General features: G+C 40.7%; 1 protein-coding gene across 1 annotated transcript in view; it reads right to left on the reverse strand.

Moving 5' to 3' along the window:
* Window positions 1–17,257, reverse strand: part of SHQ1 (SHQ1, H/ACA ribonucleoprotein assembly factor) — an 89,766-nt gene that overhangs the window by 29,790 nt on the left and 42,719 nt on the right. The window contains 1 exon segment of the mRNA XM_007447667.1: window positions 5,417–5,537. Within this exon segment, the coding sequence (XP_007447729.1) occupies window positions 5,417–5,537 (121 nt within the window).

Raw genomic sequence — 17,257 nt, forward strand, 5'->3', positions numbered from 1 at the left:
AGTTTCCAGCACACCGAAGGGAGAAACAAGCGTTTCAGATCTGGCCCTGTTACTAAAACATCATGACCTCAGGCTAACTGCAGACTCTCTTATTTAATAATAAAGGGACACCAAAGGACAGATAAAACTGTGATCCAAATGCAAAAACGCCTCACGTCCATTCTTGCCCTTCTAAGCCACCGGAGCTACAAGCAGGAAATCTGTTCTCCACGTTGCTTACACATTTGACTTGTCTACTCCTCTGCATGATGCTATTTTCCCAGCCTGGAATGCATCCACTCCTGATTATTATTATACTCATATGTGTAACAGTACTGTACAACCAGATACCATTTTTTATGTTTTCCTATTAATTCATATCCCTTCTTTGTCCAACTCTTCTCTATACATCTTTTCCAGCTGTGATCCAAATGTTCCCGACTCTTTCTTTATGGATACTCCTTAGAGACCTCAAATCAACATTTCTGAAACTGAACTCCTCGTCTTTCCACCCTCTCACTTCTCTTCCAAACTACCCCCTCCAGTATGATTTAATTTCAGCAAAGGCACCTCCGACGGCCCCGTTAACTGGCCCAAGTCAAAATCCAGACCTCACCTTTGACTGCCCCCATTCTCACTCTCCCCTGAGATCCAATCCTTATTCAGTCCTGTCTCATCTACCCCTTAAACCTGACCACTAGTCTCCTTCCCCACTCTCACTGCCCTGGCTCAGGCTACAGCTGCCTTTTGCCTGGATCACTCACCTCCTAACTAGCCTTTCAGCCTTGAGTCTGAGCTCTGCCCTCACCCCAATTCATTCCCCACAATGTAACCTGATGGATCTTCCCAGAATCTAAATCTTACTGTGTCACTCACACAGACACTCCATCGCTTAAACTCTTCAGCTCCTCCACACTCTCCCAGGACAAACCTCAAACATCTTCATGTGGCCAAGGATCTACAAGAACTCTCCAGCCTCACTTCCCTTCTCTCATTCCTGTACCAAGATCCAACCGCTCTGAGCTCTTTAAAAGGGCCACATTCCTCCGTCTCTGTTGTCTGAAATGCCCTCCACCCCTGCTTCCCCACCTGCATCTGACCACCCCTTCCTGACCTTTCGGCTCTCAGCTTCAACTCTTCCTTCCGGAAGTGGTTTCCTATACCCCAAGACTAAGCATGTGGCCTCCTAGGTGCTCCCATAGCACCCATACTTCCCCACTGTAGCTGCTGCTATCAGGCTACGGCATAACATTTTCCTTCCGTCTATGTTCCCCACTAGAAGATCAGCTTCAAGGTGTTGTGTCCCTTGTTCACCGGAGTATCCCCACCACCTATCTCAGTACCTGGCATAGAGTGGGGCTCAATAATTAGTGGTTGAAAAAAATAAATAATTCCGTTTCTACATTCAGTGCCGATGTTTTACCTCTGCATATGAGTGACCCCCACTCCCATGGCTTTTGGCAGATAAACCAGGAACAAGAGAAAGCCAAAAGGAAGGGAGCTACACTGTTCTCAGGAACATAACCCTATCCCCTACCAAAGCACATACACAGAGGAAGCAAAGCAGTATGAAGCAACGATAGGGTCCTAAGTTTTCTAAAATTTTAAGATTTCAGGGCAGAAATGGCTCGGGTTTATTCACCAGTGAGGAAGCTGAGGTCCAGGATTTATCAAATAAAACAAAACTATTAGGTGATGGAGTTGTTTCCCTCTACAAACTTTGCACATCAGTGTCCAAAGGGTTGCAAAGTAAGATTTCATTTTGGGGGGTGGGGGGAAGCATGCGAAAAAGCAGTGAAAAAACAAATGCACGGAGAGTATTAATCACAGTAAACCATCTATCAGTTCAATGTAAAAAGGTTCAGTGTTTCAAAGACATACATTTTCTTTTTCCCCCATAAGTACCTACCTTAAAAAACTACACTAGAGAACACAAAGATACAGAACCTTCATGACAAGCTCAGACTTGTACTAAAGTTAGCTGGGATTTTAGATCTTAATTTCTTTTAAACAAAAATAGACAATCAAAAATTTTCCACGCAGAAAAACAAAATAACACCATATTCTATCCCATGTCATTTCAAATTACACCATGCATTAAAACCATAAAGTATCAAGTTTTCTTCAGTGGGCGTGCACTTCTTGTATAATGAGGAACCAATTAGTTATTTTTTAAAAATACTATGCTATGGATATTATGCTATAAAGGAAAATGATTTATAGGGTAATATTATAAGTATTAAACACATTACAAAATGATATGTGCAGTATTATTTCCACTGTTTTAAAAACGCACTGGAAAATAGAGAAAATACTAAAATATTAACACTGGTGCATTAGATGAAGTGATGGAGTGACTTGCTAAGGTCTTACGGTCCATGAGAGGCAGGGCTGGAACATATTTTACAGGACAAGCTTTTCCACCCCAGCTTAAACCAAAGGGTGTAAAACGCTAAACTTTCAGTAGGTCAGCACTACCAGTGCTACCGGTGAGTGCAGCCCACTGGAAAAGAAACGAGGGGAAGGGCGAAGTCTTTTATTGAATGTAGCTAAAAATGTCAATAAAAATAAGTTAGAGCTAATTTACAGTTTGGTTCAACAAGAAAAAAATGAAATGCTCCTTCAACTGGCTCTACTAGATACCATTCAATTCAACTAAAATTTACTGTGCTCACAAGGGACTGTAATGGGCCCAGATAGGTGCTCATTCACATGGACTTTAAAATTTTAGAAGGAGAAAGAGGTATGCCCAATGTGAGGCAGACAGGACATGTGCCTAAGTGATCTCTAAACCAAGTGCTATGGGAATATCCCGGCGGAAGACAGATAAATCCTTAATCCCTTTTCCTATAGGAAAAGCGCTCTACAGGGAGGGCTCCCCGCACACCACCTCCCCCCGCCCCCCATACCATGGGCAAAGACAATGGCTCGTCTAGGTGGTGTATCTGGAAAAACATGAAATCTGGAGCCAGAAGACCTGAGACTATCACAGACCTATCTCTTGTAAGCTATATGACCTCAAGCAAACCACTCTGCATGCTGCCACCCAGGGTGTATTTGCTGCAGGGACCACCACACTCGAAACTTCCAATGAAGCTTACAGCAAAGGATGGCAGGAAGCGTTCCTTTTCAGAAAAATTATGTGCAGAGTCTATAACTCAAAAATGCAGGAGCTTCAGTTTTTAAGCTCTGCAAATGTGCTCTACAAGACACATATCACAAGGAAAACTAACTACGAAGCACTAAAGCAAAACTTACCACAGTTGTTGCCCTAACTTCATTAATTCAGTATAACAATGACTTTGCTACCCATATTCCAGTAAGTTTTTGCCAAAGTAAATGTCTGACTGTAAAAATGGAATGCTAGTCAGAATTTAGCACTTGCCTGGTATTTCAAATAAAATTTCACACAGTCATTATTATTATAATCAAAAACATCAAATAGAGACTAAGAAAAATGCAGAACTATTTTAATACATAAAAATAAGGTGCTAGATTTCACTAATAAACTGTATGGGAAAGAAATAAAATAGAAGGTGAAAAGTAAGGAAGAAATTAATTATGGAAATTATGGACATTCACCACAGTATTATTAATTCAGAGCCAAGAAAGTTCACAGTAAAGATGATACTGGAAAGTTCAATTATGCTGTGCTTGAAAAATTAAGAATAAAATTAGAAAATTTAATTAAAATTAGGTTATCTTACTTCAAGGGGGAGGGGAAAACAGCTGGGCTAGACTAGAGTTAAAACGTAACACACAAAGTGAAAACGACACAGCTTATTTAGGGATAGGAAAGTTACAGTCAAATTGGTAAAGGTGAAAATTTTTTTTCCAAAGTAATTTGAAGAGCTCCTGCTGGTTTCTCTCTTCTACCTTTTGCTCGCCATACATTAACATCTTTTAAAAAATTACTATTATCATAACAATGACTAGAAACGTAAGAATGTCGTTTCATTTCCTGCAACTTAAAACCCAGGGAAAAAAAAATATTTAAGTGAAAAAAAGTCCTATTAATCCCCACATCAACTTGAGGGTGTATACCCTTCTAGTTCAATGAAATACGATCTTCTCTCTAGTCAATAAAGAATGCCACAAACAGAGGAAGGAGGCATTCACAGAAATGGGATCCTAGCACAAACGTCGATGCTCATTACATGCTTATAAAATCCTCACCCTGAAAGAAAAAAAGAAAAACCTAAACCCTCACAAATAGGCTATTTCAATTTAATTTTATTATGAAAACAACAGGAAATGGCAGCAGGGTATTCGATAAGCTCAATTAGCAGGAGGATCAAATGAAGTGATGACATACTATCATGACCTCAGGGGTTAAAGATGCAATTTTCCATCTGGCGAAATCTAGATTTCCAACTCGAATGCTGACACCACCTGCTGTATGTTATTGGCGATATCTTGAGCAGTCCCTAAGCATTTTGCTTACAGTTCCCAAGCATTCTGCTTGCAACAGGTAGAGCCTCAAGTTTTTTTCTTATTTCACTCTGCAATATAATTGCTTCCCCATGAACAGAAATCAAAAATAAATTGTATATAATGGTTTACTCAAAACAGGCATTAAATGCCATCCTAAAGCATTCATTTACCGATCACACTAATAGTAAAAATATCATGATCATTTTTCTTCTAAGTCACAAATGATGTTGTGCCGTCTTTTTCTCTAGCACCTAAGAATTATTCCAATCAAAGGCTCTCTTTGTATGTTCTTCATTAACAGTCTCTTGCTACTAAAATGGATATTTTGGGCACGTCTGATAAGAATCAGGTCTATAGAACACCCTTTACAAAATGAAAATTCACTGCATTTTTAAACTTGATATGCTTCCTTGAGTGAGGCAATGGCAAACAATTAAAAAATTTTTTACATACCAAGTTCAAGGAGGCCATTTGTAAATGTTCAGACCCTTAGATACATTTTATTAGGCCCTGAAGACTTTCGTTCTTCTACTCTGAATAAAGGATTCTGTAAGCCAGTGATTAACGAAAGAGGGCACAGCTCTCGTTGTGATTACATTTGATTAGGTTTGTATCCTGTGATGTTTACACATATGCCTGCACACACACTCACATTCACACCCCACTGTAATTAAACCAGAGACACAGGTTCAGATAGACCAGTCTTGAGATTTCACTGAGGACAGTCAACAGCAGTGAAGAGTCACAACTGTCAGTTTTAACACATATTTTCCCGGCGGTACCAATTTTTTTCTAGGAAAATTAACCTTTTTGTCATCTGCACCTCCTCCCTAAGCAACTTCACCAAGTTCCTTGTGCTGATACAGGACTTCTCAAATGTTTGGTACCTGTACGGGTTTGTCCCTGATTAAAACTTATCCTCCAGGTTATTTCATTTTCTTCCTCCCAGGTAAGTAGGTGTTCTGGAAATGGGAGCATGTAAAATTCGTAACTGAAAACTTACTTGGCTTTCTGAATCCACACACAGTAGTCTGAGATGTAGAGATCGTTTAGAATGTAAGCTGGGTCATTTTCCTGAAAAATTTTGTGAATGTCCAGTAGACACTTTAAAACTGCACTTTTACCTGAAGGAAATGGAAAAAAAATCAAATCATCCTCAAGGAAAAACATCTGATTTTTTTTTTTAACTGAGAAATTCACACACGGAGGGGTAATATATTTATGGCAGCTCAGAGTTTTAATCATTTTTTGAATATTTTTCATATTCTTTTATTGCAAGAAATCGGATCAGTACTATTAAGTCCAAACCTCTTTCTTTCCTTAAGAATTATGAAAAAATCTTTCTACTCCATTGTTATAGCTGATAAATTGTGGTTACCTTAAAAATAATATAAAACATGAGTAGGTACATTAAATGACAGGGAGAGAAGCTTCCTAAGTAAATGGGTATTTAAATGTATCATAACTTTAGATAATGTTCTTCTATTTCAAGCTTTCAAAATACCATGGAAAATTATATTTTAGTTTTCAAATGTCTCTATTTCTTACATCAACATTTTTTGTCAAGCAATTATCTAGTACAAACTTAAATTTTTTCACCTTGAAGAACTGAAGAAAACTCAGACTGAAAACTAAAATATCAGAGCCCTACTTCAAAAACAAGCTGACAAAATCACTTGGAAAAAAAGCCATCAAATACTGAAGTCTTGTTCAACCTAATTACTTCCTCCTGGTTGTTAAATGAACCTAAGTTTAATCCAAACCCAAGCCTACAAAAGGAATCGCACAACTCGACAACAATTACCTAGGTGTTCCAAACGTCAAGACGGTCCCTGAAATTTATTAACCATAAGGCAAATTACTAAATCTACAGTAGTATCACTTCCTTAGATCTGTGAAATACAGCGTTTTCAGTTTCAGTTTTATTCTTATCTTTATAGTCCTAAAACATGAAAATACTGTATATTGATTTCGTGAAGACACTGGACGTGCTTTCATCGACATTTCCCACTTGACTTTTAGATATGATAAAAGGATCGTGAGCTACCTAATGACATCACAAGATGCCAAAACTGCTGCCACTAAATTTTTAACACGATTAACACTAGAAAGTGAGCTTCATAAGAGCAGGGACTTCTGTTTTATTTAGTCATTAATCCCCAGTACCTAGAACAGAACCTTGTAGCAGTACATTTTCAATTTAAGTAATTTAAGGATGAATGAATGAATGACACAGTAATCATCTGCTTAAACCTCACAATGTTTTCCATCCCGTAGCCTCACACATCAAGCCCTGACAATTTTTCTCTGGAAATGCCTCTTGTAGCTGCCCTTTCCCCACCATTCCCCGACCACCCATCCTCACTCATGCGGAGATTATAAATTCTTCCTCATCCCTCGGACTCTCTCCCGCTGAGCCCTCTGACGTTGCATTTTGATGCACTGCTTTCATCAGGGCCCTCCCTGCGCTTGCTTTCAAGGCTCTGTGGACTTGTCCGTGGCCCGTTGCTCAACTGCTTCCCCACACCTGGAAGGCCTTTTCCTCTCTGTTCCACCTAGAAGGATCCTAGCCTGCCTTCACAGCCCAGCTCAAGTCTTCATCCTGCAGGAAGCCCAGACTGACTTCCCTAATCGTCAGAGCTCTTACTAAACCCTGCAAAGGAGAGAAATGGAAAGGAAACTTGGCTGATTCTCCTCATAACCTCCTTTGCTCACTTCACAGAAGGAGAAACTGAGGCTCAAGGGCCGCGAAGATACAGTGCCATTGAGTGGAGGGCCCAGGATCCAGATTCTGAGTTTACTGACTCCCGAAGCTACCCACTATGCTACCCATGTGTTCTTGGGCCATTCGGTCTAATTCACGTTTTTATTATTTGAGTTAAGCAGGTAGTAAGTTCAAAACAGGGGCCGTGTTTTTTTCAAAAATTTTCACTATGTGGCTTCCTCATACGCAGAGGGGAGGAATGTCAATAAACGCTCCACTGCTCAACCGGTTAAAAGAAATACTTAGAAGGCCTAAAACTACACTTGGTTAAGTCAAGGTCTTTGTGTCTTATCAAAGCGGCCCAGGGCAACTACGTGTAATGAGGAGTGGGGATACCCCCACCCCCCAGGCCTAGAAGGCAGAGTCTGATGACAGGGGGAGAGAATACAATCAAAACTCACAAAACTGATGAAACCAAGTTAGCCGTGTTATCCGAACAGAAAAAAATCAAGGGAGAACTAACTAAACTGTGAGAATTTCTGGAACAGTTTAAATTGCAACAGAGAAAAAATGTCAGGGCAAGGGTATGCCAATTTCTTACTCTCTCTCTCTCTCTCTCTCTCTCTCTCTCTCTCGCTTGTTTGTGGGGAGGGGGACAGGGGGGTTTATGACAACTACTAACTTAAAGTTTTAAAAGTCAGCCATAGGTCTTTACCCAAAAAATAAACTATTCACTTGAAGCTTGTATAAGCTCCTCTATAGCGTGATGCCCCTGAATACTGCCTCTCGAGGACATGCCTTACTAACACAAGTGGGTTAATAGAAAATCCAGGACTTGGAGCTGGGCCTCACAGCAAATAATTCAGTAAGTGAAGAAAAGGGGTAGGTATGCCAGCTTGGAGGGCGGTGTGAAAAGGAGCAGAGTGGGACTTAAAACAGGGTAGGTTTGGGGCACAACAGAAAAAGACCATTTAGGTGGAGCAGATGGTTCCAGGAGAAGAACAAAGGGAGTACACGGGCGAGCCTGGGAGAAGCCAGGCTGTGACAGGGAGCAGCAGATGAACGCAGTCAGGCAGGACTGTGGGGACAACACCTAAAGGCAGGTGTGCACGGCAGCGACAGAAGACCCTACACACCAGAGCGTTTTCTGAAAAGGAGTGTGGAATTAAGGTCACATATTTAATGAGAACCCATTGCAACCGTTACCTAATGAAATTAGAGGAGCTCTCTTCTATTGATACTTGCTAGATGGGATGCTGCCCGATTCATGAATCACTGAATAAAGCCAATTAAATCTTCATATTAAAAAAAAAATTCCGGGCTTCCCTGGTGGCACAGTGGTTAAGAATCTGTCTGCCGATGCAGGGGACACAGGTTCGTAGCCCTGGTCCGGGAAGATCCCACATGCCGTAGAGCAACTAAGCCCGTGTGCCACAGCTACTGAGCCTGCGCTCTAGAGCCTGCGTGCCACAACTACTGAAGCCTGTGCACCTAGAGCCCGTGCTCCGCAACAAGAGAAGCCGCCGCAATGAGAAGCCCGCGCACCACAACGAAGAGTAGCCCCGCTCGCTGCAACCAGAGAAAGCCAGTGCGCAGCAACGAAGACCCAATGCAGCCAAAAATAAATAAATAAATTTATTTAAAAAAACAAAAAAATTCGTTTCGATTTGCAGACATGCCTAAAGTGAGGTTGTCCCTGGCTAAGGGCCACAGGCAAGTTGAAATCTTCCAGTTATCACAAAATAACAACAATGATAATAATAGCAACACCCAAAGTAATCAAATTTAAAGCGAAGCTGCATTGTACTTACATGTTTTGATCCCTATTTTCTTTAAAAAAAAAAGACAAATACACATGGAAAAAACTCTTAAACATAAATACCCCCAAATGATATTAATGGTATTCGTCTCTATAGTCACTGAACAAATGTGTGAGCACCTGGTGTGTGCCAGGCATTGTTTCACACATGGGATTACAGTTATTCTTCTTTAAACTTTACCCTATTTTCAAAATTCTCCACACTAAACATTTATTTATTTAACAAAAAGTCAGACGTTCCTGACTACATAGCTAACCCTTGAAATACTGACAAAGAATGTTAAAATTTTTAAATTCCTATTTCAATTTTCTTTACCTTGTATTTTTGCACAACTGAGAAGCAATATTTAGATCAGGTGATTCTAGAAAATCACATGCGAGGCACTTTTGAAAGAGAAAGTTACGCATTCTTCAAAAGCTTGTGTTTTCATTCTCAAACTATTTTCAGTGTGCTATGTGACAAATAAGGTAAAAGAAAACTAGGCTCCCGGCAGCTGACACTCTAGAACAAAAAGTACATTAAAACCATCCTGCCCCCAACATTGTGTACTGTTACCCCAAGGCCATACTTGACCTCGTGTGTTCCCACTTAATCACCATAGGTGACTACAGCATCAATAGATGATTACATTACAGCCAAGAAGCTCAGGAAGCATGCAGCTTTTTTTTTTTTATAACATCCCTCTTGCACTGACTGCTCCTTCTCTCAGGTTGCCAACCACTTATCCAACGGCTATCAGCAAAGGAAAGAGCTGCCCCTCCTCCAGGCTGTCACACAGCCAGTGGTTAGAAGGGGACTCAGTGTACCTGCCTCCTGTGGGGCTGTATCCAGTCATGGGCTCGTCACACATCCCATGCGCCTGAAAAACTGCTCAGGCCTAAATCTGAGAGATTCATTTCTGCTCAAAGGCACTGTAGGAAAGTGACCGTTTTTTGCCAGCTCACTGCCTGGTCCAGAGCAGGAAAAAGCAAATACCTTGCACAGTAACCATGGTAACTATTTTCACCACAGAGATGCAACAACAGGCCTCTCCAAAGAGTTAGGGATTCTCTATGCTCAATCTCATCCTCATTGAAGCCAACCCTATCCATGGAGCAAAGACTTCTGACACCAAGATCTCTCCAAGAGAGTCTAAAACCAGTGAAGGCAGTTTAAAACTAGTAACCTGGCATATAAATGACAAGTGCCATGAACGTTTTACCTCAGGGAAAGTGACTGTCTAATGACAACAGAGAAACATAATAACAACATTAAAAAAAAAAAAATCCCATCTATACGCAGTTTAAAACTAGTAACCTGGCATATAAATGACAAGTGCCATGAACGTTTTACCTCAGGGAAAGTGACTGTCTAATGACAACAGAGAAACATAATAACAACATTAAAAAAAAAAGGATGATAGTAACAAGCAGGTAGGCAGTAAACAGTATTTAACACAGTCTCTGGCTACGCATTCTCCAGCTTTTCTTTAAAGGGAACGTAAAATAAGAACAATGCGCTTTCCTGTTCTGGACAGATGCGGCATCTCAGATTAATATATCTTAAACCAGAGACAAGATTGAGCTGTTCTAAATTAGAATCCACTGGCTATTTGAAATCTTCCTATTAGCCGATGAGGTTTGGCCATAATCGCTCACTGACAGACCAAGCTCATGGTTGAAGGCTCTTAAGAAACGGCTCCCATCTCTAGGAGATTAAAAGGATTGTGGATGTTTCCAGTGGCTAAAAGCCAGCATAGAAAAAAAATAATATAAATTGCTAACTCTATATAGCAAGAGCTGAATTTCTTTTCAACGCTTGGTACATTATAGCAATGATATGGCTGTGGTTTTCAGGGTAGCTATTTCTGTCCTTGAAAGTTTGAGCCATACAAGACAAGAAGCCAAAAAGAGTAAAGGAAAAATCGGTGGTTATTCAAAACACCTGGAGGAAAGCACTGCTTGGTCTTCATTTGTAAAATCGTCTCAAAATGAAAGCCAACAGGGCTATCATCCTAAAATGCACAACTTAGTAGATATCTGGCTAGAATTCTGGGATTTTTGATGAGACCACATTATCAGGAGGGATAATTCATGAATTACTTTTAACATTAATTTTCAGAGATCATCTGACCATACAAAGAGATGACAGAAGAACTGTGTCAAATTAATCCAAGTTAAGAGAATCGAAGTGTGGTAATTTGCTTCAATATCGGGCCCTGTTAGGAAGTACCATAAAGTCCAGTCCCTAACAATTAACACAAACGTGCGTTAAATTTAACTTTATGAAAGCTTCTCAGTCTGTTTATCCTCAACTTCCTCAGATGCCATTTAAGCTCTTACATTTTGGGGCTGTAATAAGAAACAAATACTGGAAGCCATGATAGTTGTTATTTTGAGCACAAATTCACAGCCCTAAATAAATTTTTAGATTATTTTTTGTTACTAAAATTACCTATACTGTCTGTATAGTCACAAACAAAATCAACACAAAGCAAACATACACTCTGTAAGCGTTCCCTCTGCCTGCAATGCACAACCCTCAACCCAAACCTAATTTACCATCAAGTCTCAAAATGAGCATATATACTTCCTCAAGAACTGGCTTCCCACTCGCCCAACCTCTACCCTGACCCAAGCTGGTATGAGTTGTATCATAACGCCTGCCACACTGTCCCTTACGGTAGTTAATAGCTACCCACTTCTGCTGCACCAAGTACTCTCCATACACTGCATCATTTAACCCTACTAAGGTTGGTGACCTCTTGCTCATTTCATACATGAGGAAACTGAGACTCAATATAATCAAAGAGTTGGCCAAGATCACAGCTGGGAAGCAACAGTCAGGATGAAAATAGGTACATCTGCCTCCCAGCCACTGCGTAATATATAGCGTCACTATTTATCACATTGTGTGGCAACCTCCTTGACAGGAAAGAACACGGCTTCTCATCTGTCTTCCCGGGTCTAGAACAATGTCTAGCAAACTGAGGATCCTGTTCAGTAAAGGCTGGCTGTTAATGTAGCCTGGCGCACACAGAACCTAAGTTTAAAAGCACCTGGTCAAACTGCTCAGTTAACACGTACTAGTTCTAACACCTTTGTGATCTGTACACTTAAGCCATGATGTCATGACAGATGTGGGCTATACAATGGGTTTGCCTCCCCTTTTTATTTCTATTCCCTGACAAGAAAAGGATGTAGCTGTGCCAACTTTCTTCTATCACCACACCATCAGAAGTCCAAATAATGAATTTAACCCAAGGCTGCTTTTTGCCTTTTCTGCTCTAACGATCCTTGCCAGATTTGCTGGTTTGAAAGGATGGCTTGGACATTCACTCTATCCTCCTTCTTAAGTCACCTGTCAAAGCAGTGGTTGTGTCAGTTTAGAAATACATGGCCAGATGTCATCAAAATTACATAATGACAGCATGACTAATTTTTCTTCAGACAGTTAAGAGTGAGGCATCCAAGTTCAAGGTAGAACATTAAAAAAAAAAAAATCCCATCTATACAGTAAGTATAAAAGTAGAAAGGTTAAGAAGTTGAACATGCATGGCAAAAAGCTCTTGGAACAGTTGCAATGTAGACCTGAATTAAAAAAAAAATCCATAAGCACCTAAAACTTCTTAATTCTGTGGATAAAATTTTATTTCAACTATTCCACCTTATGAATACAGCATGTATCTCAATGCCTGGTAGCTCAATTTAAAATAAATTCTTTGCATTGCTCCTTTAATTAAGACTATTATACTTCATTTTCCCAGGAGCTATTACTTAATGTGAAAAGTTCTGACTTTTTTTTTTTTTGGAATTAGCTTAGTTTCCAATTGGGAAAACTAAGACTGTACATGCAGTCAGAGAGAAGAAACATATAGGAAGAAAGACAACTGGATTCCTTAAATGGCTCATAAAGGGGAAAAACAAACCCAGTCCGACCAGACTTACGAGTCCCTTTTGGTGATGGGAAATACTGACCAGGTCAAAGTAAAAGGAAAAAAACCAAAGCCTTTCGACACCCTCACTGTATCACAGTTGAGAATATCTGTGATGGCTGAATGGTTTACATACTGGGAGAACTGAGTTACGCTTCTTTACATTTTAATCAGTGTACTGGAAACAGAATCTAGTAAAGATGATTACATATCTCTATCTACATGTAAGTTTAATTTATATTAAAAAGTTACATAAAGGGGCTTCCCTGGTGGCGCAGTGCTTGAGAGTCCGCCTGCCGATGCAGGAGACGCGGGTTCGTGCCCCGTTTCGGGAGGATCCCGCATGCCGCGGAGCGGCTGGGCCCGTGAGCCATGGCCGCTGGGCCTGCGCGTCCGGAGCCTGTGCTCCGCAAATGGGAGAGGCCACGACAGTGAGAGGCCCGCATAACGCAAGAAAAACAAAAACAAAAAAAAAAAAAAAAAAGTTACATAAAAACTTTGATTATGAAATTAAGGTCTCAGAATTCTAGTCCCAAAATTCTAAAAGGCTAAGGAAAGATCATTAAAAAGCTACACATAAATAATCTTGTGCAGTTCTTAGCTAATTTCTTTACAAAGTAAAAATAACAATGGTAACTCTTGCACTGTGGAACAGTTGTACAGCCCAGAATCTGCTTGCCCTTGGTGTCATTTCTTAGCTGTTTGGTACTTAATCTGAATCCGTTTCCAGGTCTGTAGATGGAGAGGGGAAATTCTTCAGAACTGCTGTGGGAACTGCGCGAGACAAGGACATGTAAGCACTTTACAGATGATAAGGGAAGGAGGACATCAGGTCATATGGGATCAAGGGTCCCGGGACGCCCCTGCCTAGCTCCTACGCTTCTACCTGCAAAGCACGTGCCCATGTACTCCTTCCTCCTCCGCACCACTGCTGGCACCCCAGTCCAGACCCAGTACCTGTCCCCAAACTACTCGGCTTCAGGTGAGAATGGCGGTCTCCTCTATTCTCCACACCTCGAATCTTACCCCCTGCAATGACTCTACCCTTGGTGTTCCTGCCAGATCAATCTGACTCCATGGGCCTGTCACAGACCCCGATGCCAGACTCTGCAGTGGTCCCTCACTGAATAAGACCTAGTCTCCTCAGAGGAAGAGAAATCCTATATGGTATCACTTATATGTGACATCTAAACAATACAACAAACAAAAGACACACACTCACAGACAGAACAAACTAGTGGCTACCAATGGGGAGAGGGAAGGGGAAGGGGCAAGACATGGGTAGGGGAGCAAGAAGTACAAACTATTAGGTATCAAATAAGCTACAAGGATATATTGTACAACACGGGGAATATGGCCAATATTTTGTAATAACTGTAAATGGAACGTAACCTTTAAAAATTATAGAAAAAAAAAATCAGAGCCAGTCTCCTTAGGAAGCACTGCAGGCTCTCCACCGTGCTCCCCAACACACCACTCCCGCCTCTTCCTTCAACTCCCCTCACAGCCCAGGCCTCCAGACAAAGCAGAATATTTGTCATTGCTTAACGTGTAACTGTTTTCTTTTCCTCTCCCTGATTTTCCTTACTTTCTGCTTTCTCAGGAAATACCTTCCTCCACTTCTTTTCTAAATCCTACACATTCTTGAAGTAATAAGGGCCATGCACCTCACGCATCAGGCTGTTTGCTTCTGCCCTGTCTGGCCCTGCCCCTCCCCCGTATCAAAAGCACCCTTTGGAGTCCGAGTTAGGCATGGTAGTGGAATCCTAGCACTCATCCCCTCCTTCCGGACCAGGCTAAGCTAAGGAGGGTAGCAATACAAAAGCAAGTAGAAAGAGAGGTAAAGGATCTGGGTTTTGTTCTGTTCTGCTTTTTTAAGGTTCCTGGTCATAGTCACTTAAGAGAATATGCAGGACCTCTACCTCCTTCCCCACCTCATCTTGGAACCCACACCAGGGGGAGACTGGGTCTCAAGCTGCAATGGAAGGAGCAGAGACCCGGTACAAGGCCTCACTGCAGCTGGAAACGGGCAGGACCAAGAGGGTGTGAGAAATCAGGCTGGCACTTAGCTTGCTTTAGAGTCGAAATCATAAACTGATGGCCCACACAGGCTGACCTGGGTGCCCAGACATGCCATGGCTCTTATAGTATCACATTAAATCTTCACATCATTGTTCACATTCAAACTTTTGAGCAATTTTATATTAAAGATCATGACTTTCCACTTCTTTTTAAGTCCCTAAAGGTGGCAACTCTACATATCCACATGGCAACAACAGGATACTGATGGAGCATGTATGTCTCCAGTTCACACAGGCCTCATTGCTCCCATGTTTCTTCAACTCTGCCACCCTCATTCATTCGCCTGCTTGGCCAAGCAGGCATCTCTGCTTCTCCTAATGTTGAAGGACCTACTCTAACAGGAACAAACTAGTTCCGGTCTGTCTCATCCTGTGGGGAGGACAGAAACAGCCGACAGGATCCCCTTCAATACTGGCTACTATCTGGAACGGAAGGCAGCCAAAGACTCTGGCTCACTTGGAGAGGGCTCCCCTCCAATCCCGTACACAGCTGACCCTTGAACAACGAAGGGATTAATCCGCATGCCACTGATAGGCAGCCTCTGTATCTGCAGTTCCACCCCATCCACAGATTCAACCAACCACGGACACTGTAGCACTACAGTATTTCCTACGGAAAAAAATCCACCTAGGAGTGGACCTGCCCATGATCAAACCCACGTTGTTCGAGGGTCAACTTCATGTATACCTATAGCAAGGGGAGGCACATTTTTTCTCTGAAGAGCCAGAGAGTAAATATTTTGCCTTTGCAGGCCACATAATCTGTTGCAACTACTCAACTCTGCCACTGTATCACAAAAGCAGCCATAAACAATACCCAAATGAAGGAGGATGACTCTGTTCCAATAAAGCTTTATTTCTGGGCACCAAAATTTGAAGTTCATATAATTTAAATATGTCATGAAATACTATTTTCCTTTTGATTTTTTTTCGACATTTGAAGATGTAAAAAGCATTTTTAACTCACAAGTCATACAGCACGGATTTGGCCTGTGGGTGGTAGTTAAGGTATTTTCTTAAGGGATTTTTCTCCTTTGTATATTACAAATCCTTATATTTTGTGTACTATCTTTTGTCTTATCATTCCTGTTACACAATAAACTCAAGAGCCAAGGTCAAGTCATATACAGTCTCATAACTTTGCTGATTCTCTTTCAATGCCTTGCACTGAGAAGGGATTTGATCTGTGTCTGTTGAATAAATATCTGCTTGCTTGTTACTTTTCAGTATTAATTCCTATTGAAAGAAACCCTAACTTGCAAAAATAGGATTTTTCCATGATTTCCATTTAACATATAAAGTATTATTCAACTTACTTCATCTAGGTCTCAGCATCACCATGCAACAGGACTTTCACTCATTAGGGTAAATAAAATATTTTCTCTTTGTTCTCCCAAATTTGTCTTAAATATATACATTTTTCCTGCCTTTATCTGCTTACTTAAAGAACGTAAACTTACAGTTACTTCCTTAAAAAAAAAAGATGAATAAAAAAAATCTCTAAACTGACTTTAGATTTATTAAAAGAGGCACTAACCAGAGAAGTTTTTTTAAAGGCCATAATATCAAACCATGTAACTAACCTCCTGGGGGTTCTTTTACACCACTCAGCTCAGAAACTGCAGAAGTTAACAAAAAATCTTATATAAATAGTACAGGAAATACAATGTAGATTTAAATTGGATATATGTATATATATATATGTGTATATATCTATATCTACCTATGTATCTATATATCTATACATGCACACACATATATGTAAATATTTAAGGGATCAGCAGTGGATTTTGAGCCATCACCCACCCGTAAGATACTTTAAGTGATTTTTTTGGAGCAGAATAACCATAAGATCTTAATCATTTGTGGCAATTAAAAGGCATTTGTAAACCGTACAGGAAATGCTGCCCCCTAGAGAGTATTTTAAGGGAACAAAGAATGTTTTATACAAATGTAATAACCCAGCGATTACGATGTGAGCAATCTAAAAAAATTTCAGAGATTAACAATATTTAATGATTAACAGGATCCTTAGAGGAAACAAGTGTCTATGGAGTTGATCAGAATTTGATTTTGCTCCCTTTAATGTTTATGCGCATACACAGCACCCTTCCATACAAAAGTGTATGTATAAACCCGCAAATGCTCTGAGGGTAAATAATACAGATAGATACCAAGAAGGTGCCAATTTAAGACTGGGAACCCAGATTTAGGCTCTGATGAAGAGGTGTGAGTAAAAGAAATCTGCTTTGCCTGGTGGAAGAAACCCAGGAGAGTGAGGCCGAAGACTGGCACATGGGGACCTCCCAGCAGAGTCCTACTCTTT

The sequence above is a fragment of the Lipotes vexillifer genome, unplaced genomic scaffold (assembly GCF_000442215.2).
Source record: "Lipotes vexillifer unplaced genomic scaffold, Lipotes_vexillifer_v1.1 scaffold1008, whole genome shotgun sequence".
Taxonomy (NCBI): domain Eukaryota; kingdom Metazoa; phylum Chordata; class Mammalia; order Artiodactyla; family Lipotidae; genus Lipotes; species Lipotes vexillifer.